This window comes from Hippopotamus amphibius, chromosome 4 (genome assembly GCF_030028045.1).
Source record: "Hippopotamus amphibius kiboko isolate mHipAmp2 chromosome 4, mHipAmp2.hap2, whole genome shotgun sequence".
NCBI lineage: Eukaryota > Metazoa > Chordata > Mammalia > Artiodactyla > Hippopotamidae > Hippopotamus > Hippopotamus amphibius.
In genome coordinates, this window is record NC_080189.1 from 83,832,318 (window position 1) to 83,854,328 (window position 22,011).

Below are 22,011 nucleotides of genomic sequence, written 5' to 3' on the forward strand. Positions count from 1 at the left end.
TTTATCTTGGAAATATTTGGAAAATACAGAAAAGTATAAGAAGAAAATTTAAATTGTTCATCCTTCTCCCATACATAGAAAACTACTATTAACATTTTGGTGAATATGCTGCCTGCTTTCTTTCTATGCATTTGTAAAATACATAGATAAAAGCAATATATATTACAAAATAGTGATCATACAAATATTCCCTTATATTGGTATATGTGAATATTTATAACCAATTCTCTTCTACTGGGTACCTAAGAAATTTCCAGCTTTTCACTCCTATAAGTAATAATTCATCATACAAATCTCTGCTTATTTCCTTAGAAAACATAAATACCATTTTATTTTTCTTTTCCCTGATCAACTCAGTGTGTGGTAGTCTAATCTTCTCAGTCCTTTATAAGCTCCTACAGGTCAAGTTATGAATATTTTAATAGAAAAGCAAATTTAAGGGGGAATAGTCTACAATTACTATCATCAGAAAACAGTTCCAGTAATTGTACGTTACTTGCTCTTTATCTGTAAATTGGAATCTGATAATACATTTGAGATGATATACTTACAACACTAAAGAGAAAAACAGGCTCACATTTATCTCTAAATGGCTGCAAAGTCACAATGCTGTCAGCTTCTGCCTGAAAAAAATTATTTCACACAATAATAATAAAGGACACTATACTCAAGCCATTCGATGTACTATATTCAAAAAATGCAGAGATATATACAATTTTTTGTTTACTATAACATTTTCTGAGTATAATGTAGTTGTTTTTAGAATCAAGTTACACATTCTGGCAGTTCAGACCCTGCATTGCTGAGCTTCAATCTTACTTCTCAGTGTTCATCTTTATGGTACCCAACCTGCAGCTAAACTCATTTCCTTGTGGTCTGCTTTATACCACCTGTGCTTTCCGCCTTGTTACCTGCTCCTGCCCTTCCTTTTCCAACCCATCTCAAGTGTCCTTCCTCCAAGAACTCTGCCTTGCTCCTCCTGCTGCAAATCATCTTCCCTCCGCACAGTACTTCACTGCCCTTCTCTCAGGACACCTACAGTCCCTTTCAATATTGAACTACTGTTATACGTACCGAGCTCATGTCTTCTGTTAGAAGGAGAGCTACGTGCACACAGAGATGATGTTTCATACTCATCTTTGCATGTCACCCCTCCCCCTCACCAGTCACAGGGCCACACATAAAAAGGAGCTTCCTAAATGCTTCTTGAATAAACTGGTTGTCAGACTTCAAAGCCTTTGATTTTAAAGTTTTCTCACAAATTTCAAGTTGTCCTAAATTTATTATCAGTAACTATACATTAAATAATAGTGTGTTTCTGCAAATTAACATTACATCCCTTGGGCCAGCTGTCAGGATGCGCTGTGTTGTAGGGTCTTCTATACACGAGTTGTTTTTTGGAACCTAAGGCGATTGTTTCAAACTGGGGTTTCTAGAGAGTCCTCAACCATGGCCAAGGATGGTGAGTGAGGAGGCAAGCGAGGGTCCCTCAGCCCTGTGTCAGCCAGAGGGTCTGTGTTGTAATCTTTTTTTAGCATATTGAATTCTACATCATTTTATTTCTTTCTTTCCCTCCCTCTTTCTTTCCCTTTCTTCCTTTCTTTCTTTCTTTCTTTCTTTCTTTCTTTCTTTCTTTCTTTATTTTTTCTTTTCTTTCTTTCTCTCTCTCCCCGCCCTTTTCTCTCGCTCTCTTTCTCTCTCTTTCCTTTTAAAAAATAGGTTCTATTGTCGAAAGGAACTAATATATAATATTAAAGGACAGTAGTCAAAGATTACATTTAAAAGTAGTCTAAAAAAAGTAGTCTAGCCATCGTCACTGCAATTTTTACACTATAATAAAGTATTAACAAAGCATTTGGTAATATTCTTTAAAAACTATAATACATAATATTTACTGAATTTTTATATGTATAGGCACAATGTTAGTACAAATCTTCAAGTCTTTTAAAAGGGCACATAATAGAAAAAAATTTTATAGTGACCATTCAGCTTAGGGTGATTTCAATAGGTAATCAACCTCACAGGTTTTAATTTTGGACTTAAGTTTACACCTTCAGAAAGGATCCCTTTCCTTGACAAACTGCAGAAAAAATATCCAGCAGAGGGCGCCCCTCCATTGCTTCCCAACAGAGGTTTGGCAACTAAATTTTTTTCACAGTTTCTGAGCTGGTCATAGCAGAAAAATAGCATCAATCTATGTGAATGTACTATAGTTGGATGTGCTCAAACAGAAGAGGAGCCATGCAGAGACAATGCACAAAACTTTTTGTTGTTAAATTCAACAAATGCTAGCATTATGAATAGGACATATTTCAGAAAGATTTCACTAGCACTTCCCAATGGTATAGACATCATGATGAAATGAATTGATCTGGACGTGTTTCTGTCCAATAGAACTAGAACGTGAGTCACACATATTCTTTAAAATTCTTCAGTAGCCACATTTAAAAACTAAAAAAAGGGTGAAAATAATCTAATAATATATTTTACTTAACCCAATATATCAAAAAATGATCATTTTAGCATGTAATTGATGTAAAAAATTATTAATGAGCTATTTCACATTCTTTTTTTCATACAAAGTCCTTAAAGTCTAGTGTGTATTTTATACTTAGAGTACATCTCAATTTGTGAGCTAAATTTTAATCATAAATAATTGATGTCTAATTAAATTTCATAAAGTTTACCATCAAAGAGGTAGATTCATATAATCCAAGTTGTCCCAAACAACTTTAAAAGTTTTACAATAACCGAATGGGGTATCTTATTTTTATATATATACTTAAATTAATTAAAATTAAAAATTCAGTTCTTCAGTTACACTAGCCACAGCTCAAGTGCTCAAAAGTCATTTGTGCCTAGTGGTTATCATATTAGGCAACGAAGCTCTAAGCAGTTGATAATTTGATATGGATAAATTGAATACTCAGTACATTGAGGTCCAATGAGTTTGGCTGTAATATTTTAATCCATTGTCACCTTTGGGAGGCAAAGAAGAGAGGGGAAAATGGCTACCATTTTAAAACTAACCGGGTGAATGACCGGAGTCCTACACAATGCATTCCAGGAAATGGCATCACAGCCCTTTTTCTGAATACACTCCATACAGTCAAGAGAAAAGAAACATGGCAACAGACAGATAACCATTTTTATGTTTTTCTAACGTTTACAACCATGGTAAATAACCTCAGTATTATAGGAATGGGATAAAAATTACATTTGTTCTCAGGTCCAGTAGAATTAAATACATAGTAAAACTGCTAACTAAACACTGTCTAAATTAAGACATTGTTTAATTTAAGACAATCCTCAAAGAGACTACCTCAACACTTAAAGTAACAAGAAAATAATAGTTTAAAGGAAATGAAAGCCTTACTACAGCAAAATGCAGAATTTCATCGTCATTCAGCTCATTTTTCAATTTTCTGAATAAAGTTTGCATTGCTTTGCAAGGTCCACACCAGGCTTGGTAAACATCGATCACTAGAAGATGATAATATTTGTGAAAGAACAGAGTCAAAGAGTCTAGAGTAGCAGTGTATCCCAATCTTTGGGGCGGGGGGGGGGGGAGAGTAAAGACAGAGCAGGTTATTACTCTGGGAAGTAGGGAGTGGTGCTCAGTGTTGGGGTGTCAGGAGGTGCCCTGGCCCCAACCCTGGATGGCGAACACCTGGGGAGCCCCAGTACCTGTTAGGCCTTTGTTCTGCAACATCTCATCCCACAGGCTTTGATTATTGATGACCGCCTGCAAAAAGGAAGGTGCGGTCAAAGGTTTTCAAGGGCCAACGCACCAAGTAGAGAATTGCCAACGTGTGTCATGCCCACCTGTAACTGGATTTCTCGCTTTTTGCTTGCCATTTATCCACTATCACATGAAAGAGGAAAGAAAAGTAGAAAACATGTAAAAGGAAATTTAAAAAACGTTCTTTATTTCTTAATTCATTCAAGCAGCGTCTTACGTACTGCAGAAATTTTCCTTCAGCGATATTGGATTATTCACTTTCCCCTCTTCTGGAGAGAGAGAAGCCAGGGTCTCTGAAGAACACTTCAGGCTGGGGCTGTATGCTAAATGCTTGCAGCAGCCGTACTATTTTACTCTCCCAATAATTCTGAAGCAAAGTAAGACATAAAAGAAGCAGACTCACAAATATAGAGAACAAACTAGTGGTTACCAGAATAGGAGGTACAAACTATTGGGTGTATGATAAGCTCAAGGATGGATGGTACAGCACACGGAACACAGCCAATATCTTGTAATAACTGTAAATGGAAGGCAACCTTCAAAACCTGTACAAAAAATGAATAGTTTTTTTTTTTTAAAGTGTTCTGTAAGATAAGCAAGCAGTTGTGTGTTTTGCAAAACTATGGCCCACTCAGCCACGCACCCACTGTCCTTCGCTCTAGATTTCCTGAGACTGAACCCTCAATAAAGCATTAGCTTCTTAAAGAAACAAACAAACCACAAAAAAACAAAACAGTAAGAACCGTTAGGAATCACTGTTTCTTTTTTTTTCTTTAGATCTTTATTGGAGTATAATTGCTTTACAATGTTGTGTTAGTTTCTGCCCAACAGCAAAGTGAATCACTTACATGTATACATATACCCCCATATCCCCTCCCTCTTGAGCCTCCCTCCCACCCTCTCTCTCCCACCCCTCTAGGTCATTACCAAGCACTGAGCTGATCTCCCTGTGCTGTGCAGCAGCTTCCCACCAGGAGTCACCAGTTCCTTAGGCAGAGTTTTGTTTGTTCTCCTGAAGTATTAAGGAGCCTTCTCTGTATGCACACGTCTTAACTGTCTATGAACATGCTCATGGATCTCCCTTGGGTCCCTCTCCAAGGAGATTTAATTTTTGAGCAAGGCTGCTAGTGTGCTCTGTAGAACAACATAAACTCACGCAGGTGTTAAATCAGTGAGGCCCAAACGCCCTATTCGCTGGTCTCAGGGACACTTAGACGTGGGTCTGACTGCGTGTGTGACCTTTAGACGTGGGTCTGACTGTGTGTGTGACAGCGGGCACTGGTGTGAAGCAAAGGAGTGACCATAAACAGGACTACGCCCAGCAAAGGGTGTGGGATCCTCTGACAAGCCCTACACAAAACAGATCCTCCTCTAGTTGCTGGGTTAGGACTTTCGAGAACAGGAACTCACAACCCCGGAGGTTGTATATCAGCTTTCTTACCGAGCCCTGTGGTTTTGCGGTGTAAGTTCAGCCAAGTCCAAGTCCCTGGGGCGCCCAGCAGGCCCAGGGGGTGGCCGGACTCCCGGGCTGCTTCTGCCCGCGCGGGTCCCACTGAAGGCCCAGGAAGAGGATGAAGACCAGGATGGCCAGGGAAGCGGAAAGGCGCTAACGTTTCCCACGAGCCCTGTCTCCTCCCACCCCGAAGACCGCGACCCCAGCGCGCAGACCTGGGCAGCGGTTACAGGGCAGTTGGCCCCGAAGTTCGCCCACTTCTTGCTGCCTCCTCCCGTCTGGGCGCCCCCAGCATCTCCCCTCCGCCTCCAGCGTGCGCTTGCTCAGTGCAGATTCCATCATCCGTCGGCCACAGCGGCACACCATGTACAGGATGCGCCTCCAATTGGAGCCGAGCGCTCTCCAAAGTTCAGGCCAGCCAGTCTCTCCAAATTCTCCTGTGCCTACCTCCGTCCTTCTTTTTTAAAAATCATTTACAAATCATGTTAGACTTACAAGAAAATTGCAAAAGTAGTACCCAGAGCTCCCATACACTCTGCCCTTAGCTTGGCATCTTTCATAATCATAGTTTATTTATTGAAACCAGGAAGCTAATGTTGATATAGTATTAACTACACTATAGACCTCATACAAATTTTTTCCTTTTTCCCAAGAATGTCCTTTTCCTGGTCCCAGATTCCATCCTGAGTACCACATTGCATTTAGTTGTCCTCTCCTTGCTCTTCACCAATCTGGGACAATTCTTCTGGACCATCTTGCTTTGTCTTGTAATACCTTGGGGTGGTGTGGGGGGGGGGGGGTGTTTTATTTCATTATGCCATTTGCAGAATTTATATCAGGAAAATTTTAAAGTAGCTTTAAAAAAATACTTTCCTTTTCATACAGTGTGAATTCTATCATTTACATGTACCTTATCTTTTTCCGCTTCCTCTGTTTTCTTTTATTCTTAGGATACAAGTCTACCCAATGCATTGGATCAGCTGACTATCCATCATGGTGATTTTTTTTTTCTTGATGTTTGTGACTTTTTCTCTTGCTAATTTTTAGCAAAAATTTTTTAAAATTTATTCAGGTATGGTTGACTTATGATGTTGTGTTAACTTCTGCCATACAGCAAATTATATATATTTATATATACATTCTTTTTCATATTCCTTTCCATTAAGGTTTATCACAGGATATTGAATATAGTTCCCTGTGCTATGCAGTAGGACCTTGTTGTGTATCCAGTCTACATATAATAGTGTGCATCTAGCAGGGGTTGCTTTTAGTATGAGCCCCTGTGACAGGACTGTGGAAGCATAGCTATATGGTGATGTCCCATGTGCCTTTGCCTGGCCCCATCAGTATTTAGAGCACCAGACAAGTTGTATGTTAATTTCTCTTTTTAGATTTCCTATTTCCCTTAGCTGAAAATCCAAATCCATATCTATGACTGGCACAATTCTGGGACCTGAATTTCTTATCAGTGACTTTTTATCCACATAGAATTCCTAAGGATAGCAAACACCTCCCTTCTGTTACTAAATCAGTTGGAGGGTGAATGTTTATAGTCCCATTTCAGAAATGGGACAGCCCATCTTTATTTCCACCAGCATATAAGTGGTTGCAGCTAGCTGTGAATCATGGACTCTCAACCCTATAGTGTGTGAATTTACAGGGATGTAGATATCAGAATCCCAGTCCCATCTGTTAAGGCTTGTTCTCCATTCTAATACTCCAGTGAGTTCTTTCTGGTCCAGTCAGCTCACCCCTATAAATTCATTTTCCTGTTTTGCTTCTCTGTCCTAGATATTTCTTTCTCTTCATTTTCAGCTAAATTAAAAATTGTTGAAATTTTAAAAATGGAGCTATTTTGTTCAGTATTTTCACATATTTAGACCTAAACTAAGCATCTTTCTGCACCAGCTCGGTCAACCGCATTGACTGGATATTAACCTGCTGACTTTTCATCACAGCCTCCTCTGTGATTACTGACTCCCTTATAACTTTAGGATTCTTAACTTTGCTTAAAAATCAAACTTTCCTCAAGTTTTATTTACTTTCCTGCAGCAGATAATTTTAGACATGGTGCTTCTGAGGCTTCCTTAGCTACTGCCTTTCCAGTGGTCTTCCTTTCTCCATTGCCCCATGGTGAGTTCTTTCTTATCATCCCTCCTCAGAGTAAGATCTGTTCTATTTTGATAAAGTGAGTGGCTGGCTTGGCCTGGGAATTACCTGGTGCCCACTTTTATGGGGGTGAACTCTCTAGTAATATCTGTACTTGGAGTATAAGTCACGCGTAACTTCTAATTTAATTCCTTGTTTTTATCAAGTTTCACATGCGTCACTCCATTCTTCTGAGGTAGCGCCTTTCTCGCTAATATTTTATTGGGTTGGCCAAAAAGTTCATGATGGAAAAACCCGAACTTTTTGGCCAGTTCAATACTTCTCTAATTTGCTGGAGAAAGACAAATACAGCTCTAACTGCCAACATTCCCCGCTCTTATTCGTTCTGATTCTGAGCAGCCTGGGAACACACCTCTCACCATGCACTGCTCTATTCGCAGTTTGTTTTTTCAACATACGTAACTGTTTCTGGATTTTAGGCTAACAGTCATCTAATTTCTGGAACCCACTTTACAAGCTTTAGTGTTTTTATCTCAGTTCTTCTCATAGATTCCCCCAGAAAGCCATCTGGTAAACCTCTGGGGAAACCTAAGTTTTTCTTTGGGCTCATGCTGGCAACAGCACAAGTGCCAGAACGTTCTTCTTTAGTAATCTCTTCCTCTCTGCCAACAATTGGGTTCAACCCAAGAGTGAATTTACTGACAACCTAACCCTGATGATTAGCAGTTATAGAAAATATATAACACTCCTTCTAAAAAACCAGACAGTGAAATTCAGAGTCCATATATACCCTTGATGTATATCCTTGACTGTAAGGTCCTATTCAGAAATCCTCTTGCAGGTAATTCTGCTCATCTACTTGGTCCACTGTGGCAATAAGGCCCTTGTCTGCAAAGGTCAATTGCATCTCTTAACCCTATAGTTGCTTCTTGTACGCCAATCCATGTGCAGCAGCTAGAAAATTTTTTAATGAAATTTATCTTGTTAATCCAAAAAGATGTTATTATGCAGCACCTACAGGAAGCATTTAGCAGGTGCCACAAGTGTTCATGAACATGTTTCAAAGTCCTCACATAATGATTTTACTATTTAAGGAAAAATATCACTGCTACAAAGAGACGTTTCAATCTATTCTCAAATGATCACAGACATTTATCAATGTTCAATACACAGAAGGCAATAGGTGACACTGAGTTTTTAAACATCATTCCTATTAATTGCAAAAAGCTTGAATGCTAAGGCTTTGAAATATAAACGTGATGAACTTTTGATTTCGGTCTTCCTACAAAGACTTCAAGACAAGTGCACTCTGAAAATGTTATTTAAAAGAAAATGTATTTATATTTGATTACAGGAGAGTGTAAGTTAGAAATGCCAAAGAGCCTCTGAGAGGTGTTACTCTTGAAGGATCTAGTAGTTTGTTTTGCTTCTTGCATATATTTGACATTATCTTTCAACTTTCGTTCAAAGTGCTCTTTCCTGCCCTGAGCTGTCTTTTTTTTTCTTTTTCTTTTTTCTTTTTTTTTTTTTTTTTTTTTCTTTTTTGCCCTTGCACAGCACTATCTATAGTATTCAGTTTTTTCCTTGGGTCATAGGTTTATCAGCACCTTACTCCTTCACTTGTAGGTTCTCTGGATCTCTGAATATGCATGAAAACCCAGAGGTGATGAACTGGGTAGCCAAATTGTCGAATTATTTTCGCTTTACTCTCTTCCTCTTCTCTCTGGCACCTGGCATCATAACTTGTACATAAACACTCAAAATTAGTTGGCAAATTAGGGCATTTGGAAATAGCAGATATTCTTGACACATTTATAAACTCCTTAGTAAGGATACACAAAACTACTATTTTTAAATTCAAGCAATCTGGCCCAGGTAATTAGACTATAAAGAAAATAAATAGTCCAGGGATATACTTTCAGTTCATCACTTGAGCTAGAAATAGAAGCAAACTAGTCTATCTAGGAGAAATTTATGCACATTTTTGTTAATTTTCCGTCTTCTTTAGATCAAAAATTCCAGATTCTGAATGCTAATTTAAATGTCATCCAAATAATAATATTCTCTTTTCCCACTAAATACAAAATTGAGGCTCTGAGAATAATGAAAGCACATAATATGATAAACCCTGAAGACACAGAAAGAAATATCATTTGGTTTCTTCTCTGCTCTCACTCTCTGGCACCGTGTCTTAGCAAGCCAGGGGAAAGGTGCTGTGAGACAGGTGTCCCCAGGCTACAGGGGAACTGGTTAACGAGGAGGTTCAGAACTCAGTCTGGAGATAGAAAAGGGGCATTGTGAGATCTAGTCCATGACCCTTTGCAGAAGACAAATAAGAATAATTAATTACCCCCTCCACTCTCCATAAGGGATTGGAGGCAAGAGCAGAAGGTAAGGTAGAACTGAGCATGGACCATAGATTGAGGCCACTGGGATGAAGGGAGAACAAGGGAGGAAGGTAACTTCAAAGTGGAGGAAACAGGATGTGCCAAGTCAGAGATGAAAGCATCAGGCACATAGAGAGGGAAATGTGAATGTGATGTTCTGCCTGAAATCAAGCATCTGTGTGAGATCCTTGCTCTGGACCCGCCTAACAGATCTTAAAAATAACACCTTAAAGGATCAAACTGCATCCCAGAAGAAAGCTCAAGAATATTTATAAAAATACAAAAATATCCAACATTCAACCAGGTAAAATTACAATGAATGCTACTAGAGGGGAGGAAATAATAAAATTTACAGTGGACATAAAGAAAGTAAGGAACAGAGAGAATCGACAAAACCAAAAGCTGATTCTTAGATAAGATAACAAAAATTGACTAATCATTAGCTAGGCTGACAAAGACGATAAGAGAGAAAACACAAATACACAAAATCAGATATGAAAGTGGGGCAATTACTACCAAGCTTACAGAAATAAAAAAAGGATTTTAAGAGAATGCTATGAACAATTGGTCACTAATAAACTGGATAACTTAGATGAAATGTATAAATTCCTACCAACATACAGATTACATGAAATGATTCAAGATGAAAGGGAAAATCTCAACAGAGCTTTAAGAAATAAAATCGCTAATCAAAAATGATGCAAGAAAGAAGAATTCAGGATCAGATGACTTCAAAAGTGAATTCCAGCAAACATTTAGAGAAGACTCAGTGCCAATCCTTCTCAAACCCTCCCAGAAAATAAAAGAGGAATATTTCCAAAATCATTTTATGAGGCCAGAATTACCCTGAAACCAAAGCTCTAAGTGAGAAGGTAATGAAGGAAAAGAATTGTCAATGTAGAATTCTATACGCAGCAAAAATATATTTTAAAAAAGAGATAAAATAACCTCTAAGAAGATACCAATGTGTATGTTAGAACTCCCTTTCTGTGTTCCACAACCATCATTTTCCTGCTAATTCTTCTTAATTTTTAAAAAAAATTTTGTATAATTATGTTTGCTTTTACTGATCCTGATCTCCAGGTTTTCCACCATGTTTTAAACAAGTTCAATTCTCTTTTAAGAGGATTTTCAGTACAACCTTCGTTTCTGAAATTTTTCTGTTGCTTATTCTTTGAAATGTGCCAGCTTATATTTTATCATCTTCTGGTTTGTTTGTTTGTTTGTTTGTTTATCATCACATCTTACTACCAAGTTTGATCTCTGCTTTTTGCTTCTGTTTCAGGAGCAATGACCTCAGTAAGGAATATTTTTGAAAACTGGGGTTTGTCAACATTTTTCTCCATGATTCTCTACCCTGCTCTCTGCCAGGAGAAGCTAACTTTTATGAACCACCTCAACAGTCTCCCTTGCCTTCTGGCTTCTAGTGAATTTTCAGCCAGCAGAGAACATCACCAAAACATTGGAGGGATGGAGAAGAATAAGATAACAGTATTTACTCCACAGGTTTATTTTCTGCAGCTTTGCCTTGGGAGGACTGATTTGTCAGCCTAAGGCCATCGCTTCTTTCAAAGCAGCTCACTCCACCTTACTCCTATTTCCAGCTTTTGATCACCATTTCCCCTGTTTGCCATTTTGGGGGTAGGGATAGTGACAGAGCTATGGTTACTAGCCCTGGAGTACCATTGTTTTTTGTTTCCCTGCATTGTATCCACTTCTTTATAACTAGTCTCTCATCATTGAGTTGTCCTTGAATTATCCTGATTGGTGTGGAATATCATTTCCTGGTGGGACTTTGACCGGATACTTGATCAGCTCAGAGTACTTAAACCAGCTGATAGCCCCTTTCTAAGCCTGAAGCCCTGAAGATTCTAGGTTTAGCATTAGTAGAGCAGATGGTTTATCTTTATTGTAGTTCCTTATAAATAGAGGACTTAATAGTAACCTCTTATGCACAGAGTTTAATTGATGGTTTATTTGCCATCAAGTGGCGAAATAACTGGTTGAGAGAAAAAGAAAATTATCAGTGAATCAGTTAATCATCTATCCTTGATCTGGTTAATGTCTGAGATTTAGAGTATTCCCCATCTTAGTAATTTTCACTGTAAAATAATCAATGTTTATCACTGAGAGATACTTGCACAAACCTCCATTGAACCAGATTTATGAGGTCACTGGTTTATTACCTGTTGTGTGAGCAGCTTCCACCCTGGGCAGAGGGTTCATGGGCAGATGATTACTACTTGAGGACAGAATTCACAATTCCAGATTTCACAATATCCAGCCCCCAGTGTCTGATTTCACCCTTTTCTAGCTATAAGAGCGATTTGATTTGCAAGGTAGGATTAAATATATAAATCAGATAAGACCCATTACTTGTTCTCAAGTATCTCATGGTGTGAAGTGTGGGGGATATAAGAGATAATTACATACAGACAAATAATTATAAGGCAGTTTGACAAGGGCAATAATAGATGGTCTGTACAAATACATTTGTTTGTCAAGTATATGATAGTAATACCTGATATGTTTGTCTATATTATCTTGATAGTTACATTTCATTACATTTCATCAGGATACTTCACTAAACAAACAGCAGTCTTATCCCTAAGAGAAAAACCTTTTGAGAGAGAATATTATCATTGCTTGAAAAGTCTTCAGGAACAGTGGATTCCAGATTATTTTGATCTTACATCCTTATCATTAAAAAAATTTGTATGTATCCCCATTAAGTAATATTTATTCATAGTTTATACCCATGCATTGCTGATAGTTTCTTTATGGATATCAGTACAACATACTGTATTTTAATAGAAAATAAATAGAAATAAATGTCTACTGTGGTCTTTTTGCATTCCACTAAATTATTATTGTGCCCACTTGCTTTGCTGAAAACCTTACTTTCAGTTTCAAGTTTCATAGGATTCGCTGGCAAAATAAGCACTCTACACTCAGTTAAGCAAGAATTTAGAGAGAATTTATTAAATTAACAAGATCACAGTATACTAATTAAGAGAATAATTAGCTAAGAAAGAAGAGTAAAGACAGAGGTTCATACATCACCAAATTGGGGAAGCACCTCCATCCAGATCCAAGCAGCACTCGGAAGTCCCTGGAACAGCAATCTGGAGCCGCAGTTGGGAAGGGTCCTGGGCAGTGCCTCCACTCCATGGGTGAGACTCCTGCTTATAATTCCAGGCTGCAAGCTGATATCATCAGTTTGCATGTGAAAATGCAGCTCTGGATTTCCTTTAACAATGTTGTTGGCTTCACCATGTGAGTCACAAGATTCTCCAGACCCCGGGGGACTGGCCAGGTCCCCAGGGCTCAAGAAATTCCAAGACCCACTCCCTTTCTTATCATAAGCACCCTTTGACTTGCTAACAGCAATTGTTAGGTGTGTAAGCCAGCGCACAGTCCAGGCAAGGTCACAGGTCGTTTGGGGGACCTGCTTCTGTCTCTGAGGCCTGAACAAGACTACTGTAGTAGCTTCCCCAACACCACTCCCACTCTGAAGACTACTCCTCAAAAACAAATGCACTTAAAAAGTGTCCCCATATAACCCCCATATAACAGGTTTATGATATTGGCCTTATAGTATGGTGAACTTTAGATACTGCATCATTTCTCCCTGGCTCATGGTAACCATTTTTCCTCCTTTTCGAGTAATCTACTTGACTTTCTGCCTGATAGACCCAGTAGAAAATCATGTGGAAATGGCAACTCAAAAGCCAATTTCAAGATACATGTACATTTGCTATTACTGGTAGATTTTTTCAGTTTTCTCCAAAATCCAGAATGAGTTGGAAGAAGTGGTAAGTCCTCTTTATAAAGCATAATTATAAGCAAAGCAAAGCATAAGGGCATATCAATGTCTATATTTGATAAGTAGAATCTGAGTTGGTTGTCTTGGTTGTTTTATTGACTTTAACTGATACTAGTGTTGATTTTATTTATTTTTTTATTTTTTAAATGTATTTATTTATTTTGGCTGCGCCAGGTCTTAGTTGCAGCACATGGGATTTGTGCTGCGGCATGTTTAGTTGCAGCATGTAGACGTCTTAGTTGCAGCATGTGGACTCTTAGTTCTGGCATGTGGGATCCAGTTCCCCCACCAAGGATCGAACCCGGGCCCCTGACATTGGGAGCACAGAATCTTAGGCGCTGGACCACCAGGGAAGTCCCCTAGTGTTGATTTTAATTGTATAACACTGCTTGGTCACATAGGGTGCCTTGAGCAAGCTGAAGGATGATCCCACAGTCTGAAAGGCATGGCTCTAATACAGTCTGCCAGCACGCTTAGACTAAGTCCAGCTGGCTTCCACCTTTTCCTATTTCTTTTCCTGCTTCATGGATCCATGTCTAGGAAGGTAGATCCGGGAGGTAACCTCAGCTTCCTGACTACCTACCATGCCTTAATCAGAATCAAACCACATCAATACCCTATCAGTTCCGGAAGAATTTCCTCTAAGCCTCTTGACTATCTGAGCTAATCCTTTCCTACAGATACCACAGCCAGCAGCCATAGCTTTCCTGGCTGTTAGAAATTTTCAAGAAGTTGAGCATAAGATGAATAAGTTAAGGCTTCTGTAGAGTCTTTATCTCCAGGTTCTCTGGACCTTGAAGAATAGTTTAGAAATAGAGGGAAAGAACATTCTAGGATCAAAGCTCAGTGAGAGTTAATGCAAAGAAGAGAACAGCCTGGAGAGTGTATGGGGAAAGCCAATAGCTGTGCTTAGCAGGAGTAAACATCACAAGAAAACAGAGGTAGGGGCTGAGTCTGGATGGTTGGGGTCAACTTGTGTAGAGTTAAGGCGATCAAGCATATTCTGCGTTAACGAAGAACTGGTAACAGTTCTCCAAGAAGAGGGAAACAATCAATCCTCATTGCCTTTTCATGGAAAAATAATTTTGATGGTGACGGAGAGCAAGAATTTGAAAAATTTTGGACTCATGGACGCACCTACTCAGTTGAAACTGTTTTATCACCATAGCGAGAAACTGATTACAGAGCAAGTAACCTAGGAGTATTTAGTGGATAACACCACCCACGAAACACAGCATATCCAGGCAACAGGCAGTAGTTAAAGCAACAAAAATTTCGTTATAAAGAACTAACTCAGAATTTTCTATCTCTGAATAATGTTGAATGAAGTGTACCCGGAAGGCATGGTGAGGTATAAAGCAGACCACTATTACGAGGAGGAAGAAGCAGCTCTTGATCTGAGCTCTGTATTCTTGATGGGCCCACATGTCGGGCCAAAGAGCCTTTACCAGTTGAGCGATGACCCCCATCTGTATCAGAAAGAGGGTCACAACCGTTGTCATCATAATGATGATCATAGAGTAGTTCAAGATAATGAATTCCCTGCGGTTGAGGTCTTTGTAGAACTCAAAGCATCGTTGTTCTGGGTAACTTGGATTGGTGCCATATTGTAAAAAAAATATAGGCAAAAAAATGACGGCACCCACCATCCAAATAATGATGCTTAAAACCACCACGTGGTACTTTTGGAACTGCTGCATTTGGAGCTTCTTAAAATACATGAGCAATCGGAGTATGACGATCGCCACATAGAAAAAAAAGGTGAAGTACATATGACCGTATATTATACTGCTAACCAATCGGCAGGTGAAGGATCCAAACTCCCAGACGACTAAGACATAATAGCTGAGGCGGAAGGGAAGGCTGACCAGGAGGATGGAGTGTAGCACCATGATATTGAGAACGATCATGGCAACCACTGATTGGCTATTCCTTTTGAGCATCATACAAGACATCGTAATAGCCCCTGCAGTGCCTCCCAGCAAAACCGCGCCGTAGAGCGTCATGAGAATCATCCTGCAGTTCCTGTCGCAGCGGCCTGGCTCTAGGTTGGAAGCGTTCAACAAGGTGGTTGTATTGATGGGCTCCATATTTCACAGCAAAATGCTTAGAAGACCATAAACCCCTGAAGCAAAAATTTTACAAAATTAGAATGGGTATATTGAAACTGCAACTGCCCCTGAGTAGTATTGTTTTCCCATCCCAGCACGTTATTTACAAGCCTAAAACAAGCCCAAAAATATTGTCAGAGACTCATCTTAATTACCGCAAAATGTTGAAGAGACAGAGAGAGTGAAACAAAAGGACAAAAATAAGATTGTGTGAATATAAAACTTGTCACTGTGCACTCAGGCATCCTATTCACAGATATCACATGTCTTAACTCACATTCCAGGGCAGGGGAGAGCATAAGACCTCTTAGCCTCTGGCATAAAATTTAAGGGAGGGCTAGTGACTGAGTCATCAAAATAAATAAGCCTAATGCAATATTTTTAAAAACAAAATTAATGCAAAAAATTCATGATGAACAAACTGAATTTTAAATAAAGGCAAGGTCTGTATGCACCCAACACACATTCATATCAGATCTGTAAAGGCCGTCCCTCCTATTGCCAGGAAATCCAATTTGAGATACTATAGAGAAGACCATGTAAATCACGTCTAATTATTGGAAGAAGGTATATCAGACATTTTAAAATATTTTCTGTGAACAGCTTTGGGGGAAGGAACAGCATATAATATACACATTACCCACACTCTGTTCTTCCAAACTCTGAAATTTTTCCTGGACTTGTGTGTTACATTTTGGTAAAAAGCTGGGGTTTGAGGGGGGGTTCTGTTCAGTTTTCACTTAAGTTTTTCAGGTATAGATGCATAAGGAGCAGTGATCATATAGCAGAAAGATTGCTTGGCAGCGTGCTTTCCTGTACCTAAGTGCGCCCTGGCCATGTGGTCCCTGTTTGAGTGTGTATAAGTTGCCTGGCCTCATGGAACTCTAGCTATGAAAAGCAAAATGTTACACTGCTTACATCACTGGAAAATTGAATGAGTCAGTGCATTTGAGATAGCTTTATAAGTGAAAAAAAAAAAAGCCACATAAAGTTATGACTGTTAAGGTGAAACAACAAAAACCAAAAGATATTATTTATCTCTTTCTCCTTACTCTACATAAAGGCAGATGCACAGTTATGTTACATAAAAGTGCTGTTGCATTATTAAGTATTTAATAAATATCTGACAATTAAAAGCAAACATTTTCAGACCTTTGATTAGACGGTACGAGACCCAGGCATCAACAGGTCAGACTTTCCTTTCTGCAAGGATCTGTGTCCATTTTCCTCATGTATCTGTTGCCTACCTGGCCAGAAGGAGAGTTTGAGCATTTGTATATGAGGGAGAAGTTATTCCACAGTGAACGTCTAAATATCTTAGAATTTTTCTTCTGCTTCTATGGAATCTTCTTAGAATAAGTTTTTGTTTATGAAAAATAATGTTGGATCTGTCATGTTGACTACCCTCAAATAAGATTTTATTGTAGCTTAGAAATATAATTATAATTTGCATAACAATCTAAATTTTATGTGCTGAAATATGCATTTTAGCAAGCTACATATATATAAAATACATAATGCTTATACACTTTTTGCATGAAACAAAGTAATTTTATGTGACTTATGAACAACAAATACAATACTACTGACTTAGTTTTAAAATTTTGGTAGTCCTCAAGTCTAAGCAGACAAGATTTAAGCTCGAAATGATTTTAAAGCAAGGAAAACTTAAATAATTTATCAGGTCCAACCAGTTTAAATGGACATAACTGCCAAGGCAGTGTGACATTTGTAAATAGGTTATTAGCTGGATAATAATGGGACAAATAATTAACACTGAAGTTGCCTCTTCAGTCACAAACATGGGAATGAGATCTATTTTGTAAGATTGTTATGAGAAGTAAGTCTAAGGACCCAGCAAATTCTCTGACATGGACTAGGTCATCAAATTATCAATGCCACTTCTCCCTCTATAATGTACACAAAAATATATCGTAAACATACAATGCCATCCTTTTTCAGTTACCTCTCAGAAAATCATCCTATAAATATTTAAATGCATTGAGACAAATTCGTAGGGAAGGGAGGAGTTGAATTATCACTTTTCCTTTCCCTCAGGACCTTACCCTTACAACCACTGCCACCTGGAAATTTCTAAGCGTTTGCTCGTTAAAACCAAGTACTGAGAATATTACTCAGCCATAAAAAGGAATGGAATTGGGTCATTTGTAGAGATGTGGATGAACCTAGAGACTGTCATACAGAGTGAAATAAGTCAGAAAGAGAAAAATAAATATCATATATTAACGCATGTATATGGAATCTAGAAAAATGGTATAGATGCTCTTATTTGCAAAGCAGAAATAGAGACACAGACGTAGAGATCAAACGTATGGATACCAAGCGGGAGGTAGTGGGACGAATTGGGAGATAGGGATTGACATACACACACTATTGATACAATATATAAAATAGATAAGTAATGACAACATACTGTATAGCGCAGGGAATTCTACTCAGTGCTCTGTGGTGACCTAGATAGGAAGGAAATCCAAAAAAGAGGGGATATATGTATACGTATAGCTGATTCACTTAGCTGTACAGTAGAAACTAACATAGCATTGTAAAGCAACTATACTCCAATTTAAAAAAATTTTTTTTAAACACCAAGTACTGAAATTTCTAGCTCTGTTTCCTATGCAGAAACATTTAAATGACCACCCAAACTACTTACTTGTTCTTTTTCTCTTACGATTTGCTGCTGGTAGAAGACTCAAAGCACTTTGATCATTTGTTGGTGACCTACATTAGAGCAGGTAATAAGAATGGTTTGCTACAATCAAGTCTCCACTAACCACAGTCAAGAGAGGTCATGGGATGAATAACGCACTGGCAAAGAGCTCAAGCTTTAGACTGAGGCCTTCCGAAGTTAAACAGTCAAGATGGAAGACCCAGATAAACCATCTGGGCCACAAACGGATGTGTGTCTCTGCAGCTAGTGTTGAGACAGATTCAAGTCATTCTTCTAAATTAAGACTTTCATTTTCACTATCAATGACTTAATTGCCATAATTTTTCTTATTAGCATGTAAAACTCAGAGTTTTTTTCCCAACACTGTTTCTTATCTCCCTTGCTGTATCCAAAATGTTTCATATTCAGTATAAGAATGACCAAGAGGAGTACTTTCTGTAAGACATTCATACTCTCAGCAGTAAACTCAAAATATTTATATATCTGGCTTTCAATTCCCAAAGACTCCCTTCCCTCAATAACTGCCATTTGGTGATATGGTTCCTTTTGAGGCTCGACCGTCTGGTGATGTAACTTGCACAAGAGGGCTCGTTTTGTTTTTCTCAAAAGTCTTAAATTTTCTTGCATCAATCTTCTCATTTCCTGTTGTAACTTCATGGTCATCTTTAGCTGTGCTAAGACCTCAAAACATAATTTTAAGGGTGTTGGGTTTAGTACACCTAAAGATGAAAGAGACCAACATGCCTTCGATAGTTGCGGGCAAATTCAGCCCCAAATCATACTATGGTTCAGCCACAGAAATTCAAAAGGACCAAAACTCTGTCACCTGTAAAACAAACTCATTATGGACTACATTTAGGTAACAACTGATAACATTTTCATTTGCTTTGGAAAGAATGAATATCATCTTCACCTACGCCACCTGCTAGATGATCACCCACCAGTGCTTGTGGCCGTAGTGATGCAAAACAACAGAATCGAAACATAGTAGAGCCATATGCTTAATTATTTCAAGAAAAACTCTCAATAGGAGTTGAGATTTCCAACTCTTACTCTCAAAAGCAAATTTGTACCAGTTCAACTCAGCTGGAAAAATTGATCATGGAACCAATTTTTCAACCCATTTTAAACAACTCGCCTTAAATTATTTCAAAAATACAAAAATCTGGATTTTGACATATTATCTGGCAGGTCTCATTTTTCATATAAAATGTGTTTCCTGGAATGTTCAGGATAAAGTATGTTCCCATAGAAACTATATTATATCTAGGGGTTGCTTCTCTGATGAAGTACTAACTGGAAAATAAATTAGATGTGACCCACAGTGGAGCCTAAAAATAAAAGTCGGCTACAATTCAGAACTATGGTCAGCACACAAATTAATTGTTCCATTGACAACATAAGGAATTCAAAGTACTAAAATGTGTATATATCGTATTTAAAACATCTAGAAGAATGCTTGTATTTAATATCTTTTTTCTCACTACTCAGAATTCAGCTCTTTTCATTTAGGAGTGCCAAGATTTAATGAAAAATAATAAAACCTTAGTATGAGAGCTTAGACATTACCCAATTCAGAACAGTACAACCCTCTTTTTTTTTAAGAGAGAGAAAATATGATTTATTGGAGTATAGTTGATTTACAATGTGTTTCAGGTATACAACACAGTGATTCAGTTATACATATACATATCTCTTCTTTTTAAGATTCTTTTCCCATATAGGTTGTTACAGAATATTGAATACAGTTCCCTGTGCAATTCAGTAGGTCCTTGTCGATTATTTTATATTTAGTAGTGTGTGTACGTTAATCCTAAACTCCTAATTTATCCCTCCTACCCCCACATTTCCCCTTTGGTAACTATAAGTTTGTTTTCTAAGTCTGTGAGTCTGTTTCTGTTTTGTAAATAAGTTCATTTGTATCATTTTTTTTAGATTCCACATATAAGTGATATTATATATTTGTCTTTGTCTAACTTACTTAGTATGATAATCTCTAGGTCCACCCATGTTGCTGCAAATGGACATTTAAGTTGCTTCCATTTCTTGGCTACTTTAAATAGTGTACAATGAACATTGGGGTGCATGCTTTTTTTCAAATTATGGTTTTCTCCAGATATATGCCCAGGAGTGGGATTGCTGGATTATATGGTAGCTCTGTTTTTAGTTTTTTAAGGAACCTCCATACTGTTCTCTGTAGTGGCTGTACGAATTTACATTCCCACCAACAGTATAGGAGGGTTGCCTTTCTCCACACCCTCTCCAGCATTTATTGTTTGTAGACTTTTTGATGATGGCCACTCTGACCAGTGTGAGGTGTTACCTCATTGTAATTTTGATTTGCATTTCTCTAAAAGTTAGTGATGTTGAGCATCTTTTCATGTGCTATTTGGCCATCCATATGTCTTCTTTACAACCCTCTTATTTAACAGAGGAAGAGAGTTTAACCACAATTTGGAGAGTTTATAAAGTTACCACAATGTCACAGGGTTAGTTAGAGAGCAGATGATGATGAAAAATACATACCCCATTGCAAGCCTTCATGTCCACTGTGTGATCCACACGTGATAAACTTGAGATCATCTCTTGCAGACACATTAACAACAATCAACAGCTTAATTTTCCACCTTCTTCTCTGTGATATCTGGAATCTTATTTTTGGAATGGACCTTAATCTTTAAATAGAAGTATATTTTTAAATCCTAAAGAATTAAAATTCTTCTTTAAATATAGTTCTCCCCACACATTAAGACATTAGCATTGGTGATAAGCCTAAATAGGTTTTCAGAAGACAAAGTTCATCTGTCCTCTGCAGGAGCAGGTCCACAGCAGATGCTGCTGGAGATGTCACTGTCTTGCCCCCTCTTCCCCCTCCATGGGAGGTGCCATTTTGAGATGGCCATTGGTGGGCAGTCTCTGCTTCTGAAAGAATGGGTTGGGGTTGCTTGTCTTTCTAGAGTTGTTAAACTACTACTGTGAAATGTTCTTAGGTAACAAAATCGGCAACTGCTAATTCTCAAATCTGTTTACACTTCTAAGTCATTAACCAAGACACCGAAATGCCAGGCTTGGTGCCCTGTCTGATCCAAAACACTCAGGCTAAGCTGACTTGGGTAACTGAGGCAGCACCTGGGCCTTGGATCTCTCCTCACTCTAGGACCTGCCTTCTAGTTCCTCTCTTCAGTTCTCTCCCTTTGTGACTATGTCTATCTCACTCTGTCTTTCTCAGATACAATGTAACTTTCTTTATGGAGACATGAGATTTGAAATGAGTCCAGACAGACCATCCCAGCCCTCCCCTTATTTCCCAGATGGGAGATGGAGGCCATTCTTTCCTTTCCACTCCTCCCCCTGAGGAAGGTGACCCATGGCAGCATCTCTGAACATCTTTAGACACCACACAAATTGAAGCATATCAAACAAGCATGTTGTAAGTAACCTGTTTTTTCTAAATTAAGTATTTTCTGGCATTTATTTTCTATTACAGATATGGTCTCAAATAATGAAACCAAAGTTAGCACCCAAAAGGCTTGGATGGTTGAGAGCCCTGGATATTGGTCTTCAAGAATATATAAATGTGTATGTTGTCCTGACAGAGTGTTCTCTACATCTGATGAAAGGATAACTGATTTTCAGTAGAACAAGAGAGGTTGAGATTAGATATTAAGGAAAAAACTCTAATGAAGGCAGA

At 38.3% G+C, this 22,011-nt stretch overlaps 2 protein-coding genes across 2 annotated transcripts in view; both read right to left on the reverse strand.

The window, feature by feature from the left end:
• Positions 1–5,268, reverse strand: part of NME8 (NME/NM23 family member 8) — a 36,194-nt gene extending 30,926 nt beyond the window's left edge. The window contains exons 1-5 of the mRNA XM_057732992.1: positions 5,184–5,268; positions 3,826–3,865; positions 3,688–3,745; positions 3,377–3,483; positions 552–623 (exon numbers count right to left, since the gene is read on the reverse strand). Of these exons, the coding sequence (XP_057588975.1) occupies positions 552–623; positions 3,377–3,483; positions 3,688–3,745; positions 3,826–3,858 (270 nt within the window). The 5' untranslated portion in view covers positions 3,859–3,865; positions 5,184–5,268. The remainder of the gene's footprint in view (positions 1–551; positions 624–3,376; positions 3,484–3,687; positions 3,746–3,825; positions 3,866–5,183) is intronic.
• Positions 5,269–14,722: 9,454 nt separating this feature from the next.
• Positions 14,723–15,607, reverse strand: LOC130851900 (probable G-protein coupled receptor 141). The gene has a single exon (XM_057732583.1). The coding sequence runs from the start codon at positions 15,605–15,607 to the stop codon at positions 14,723–14,725; it is 885 nt and encodes a 294-aa protein (XP_057588566.1).
• Between the last annotated feature and the right edge of the window lie 6,404 nt (positions 15,608–22,011).

Excerpts from the sequence above, each read along its gene's own strand:
- LOC130851900 (XM_057732583.1), bottom strand. The coding sequence starts at position 15,607 with ATGGAGCCCATCAATACAACCACCTTGTTGAACGCTTCCAACCTAGAG.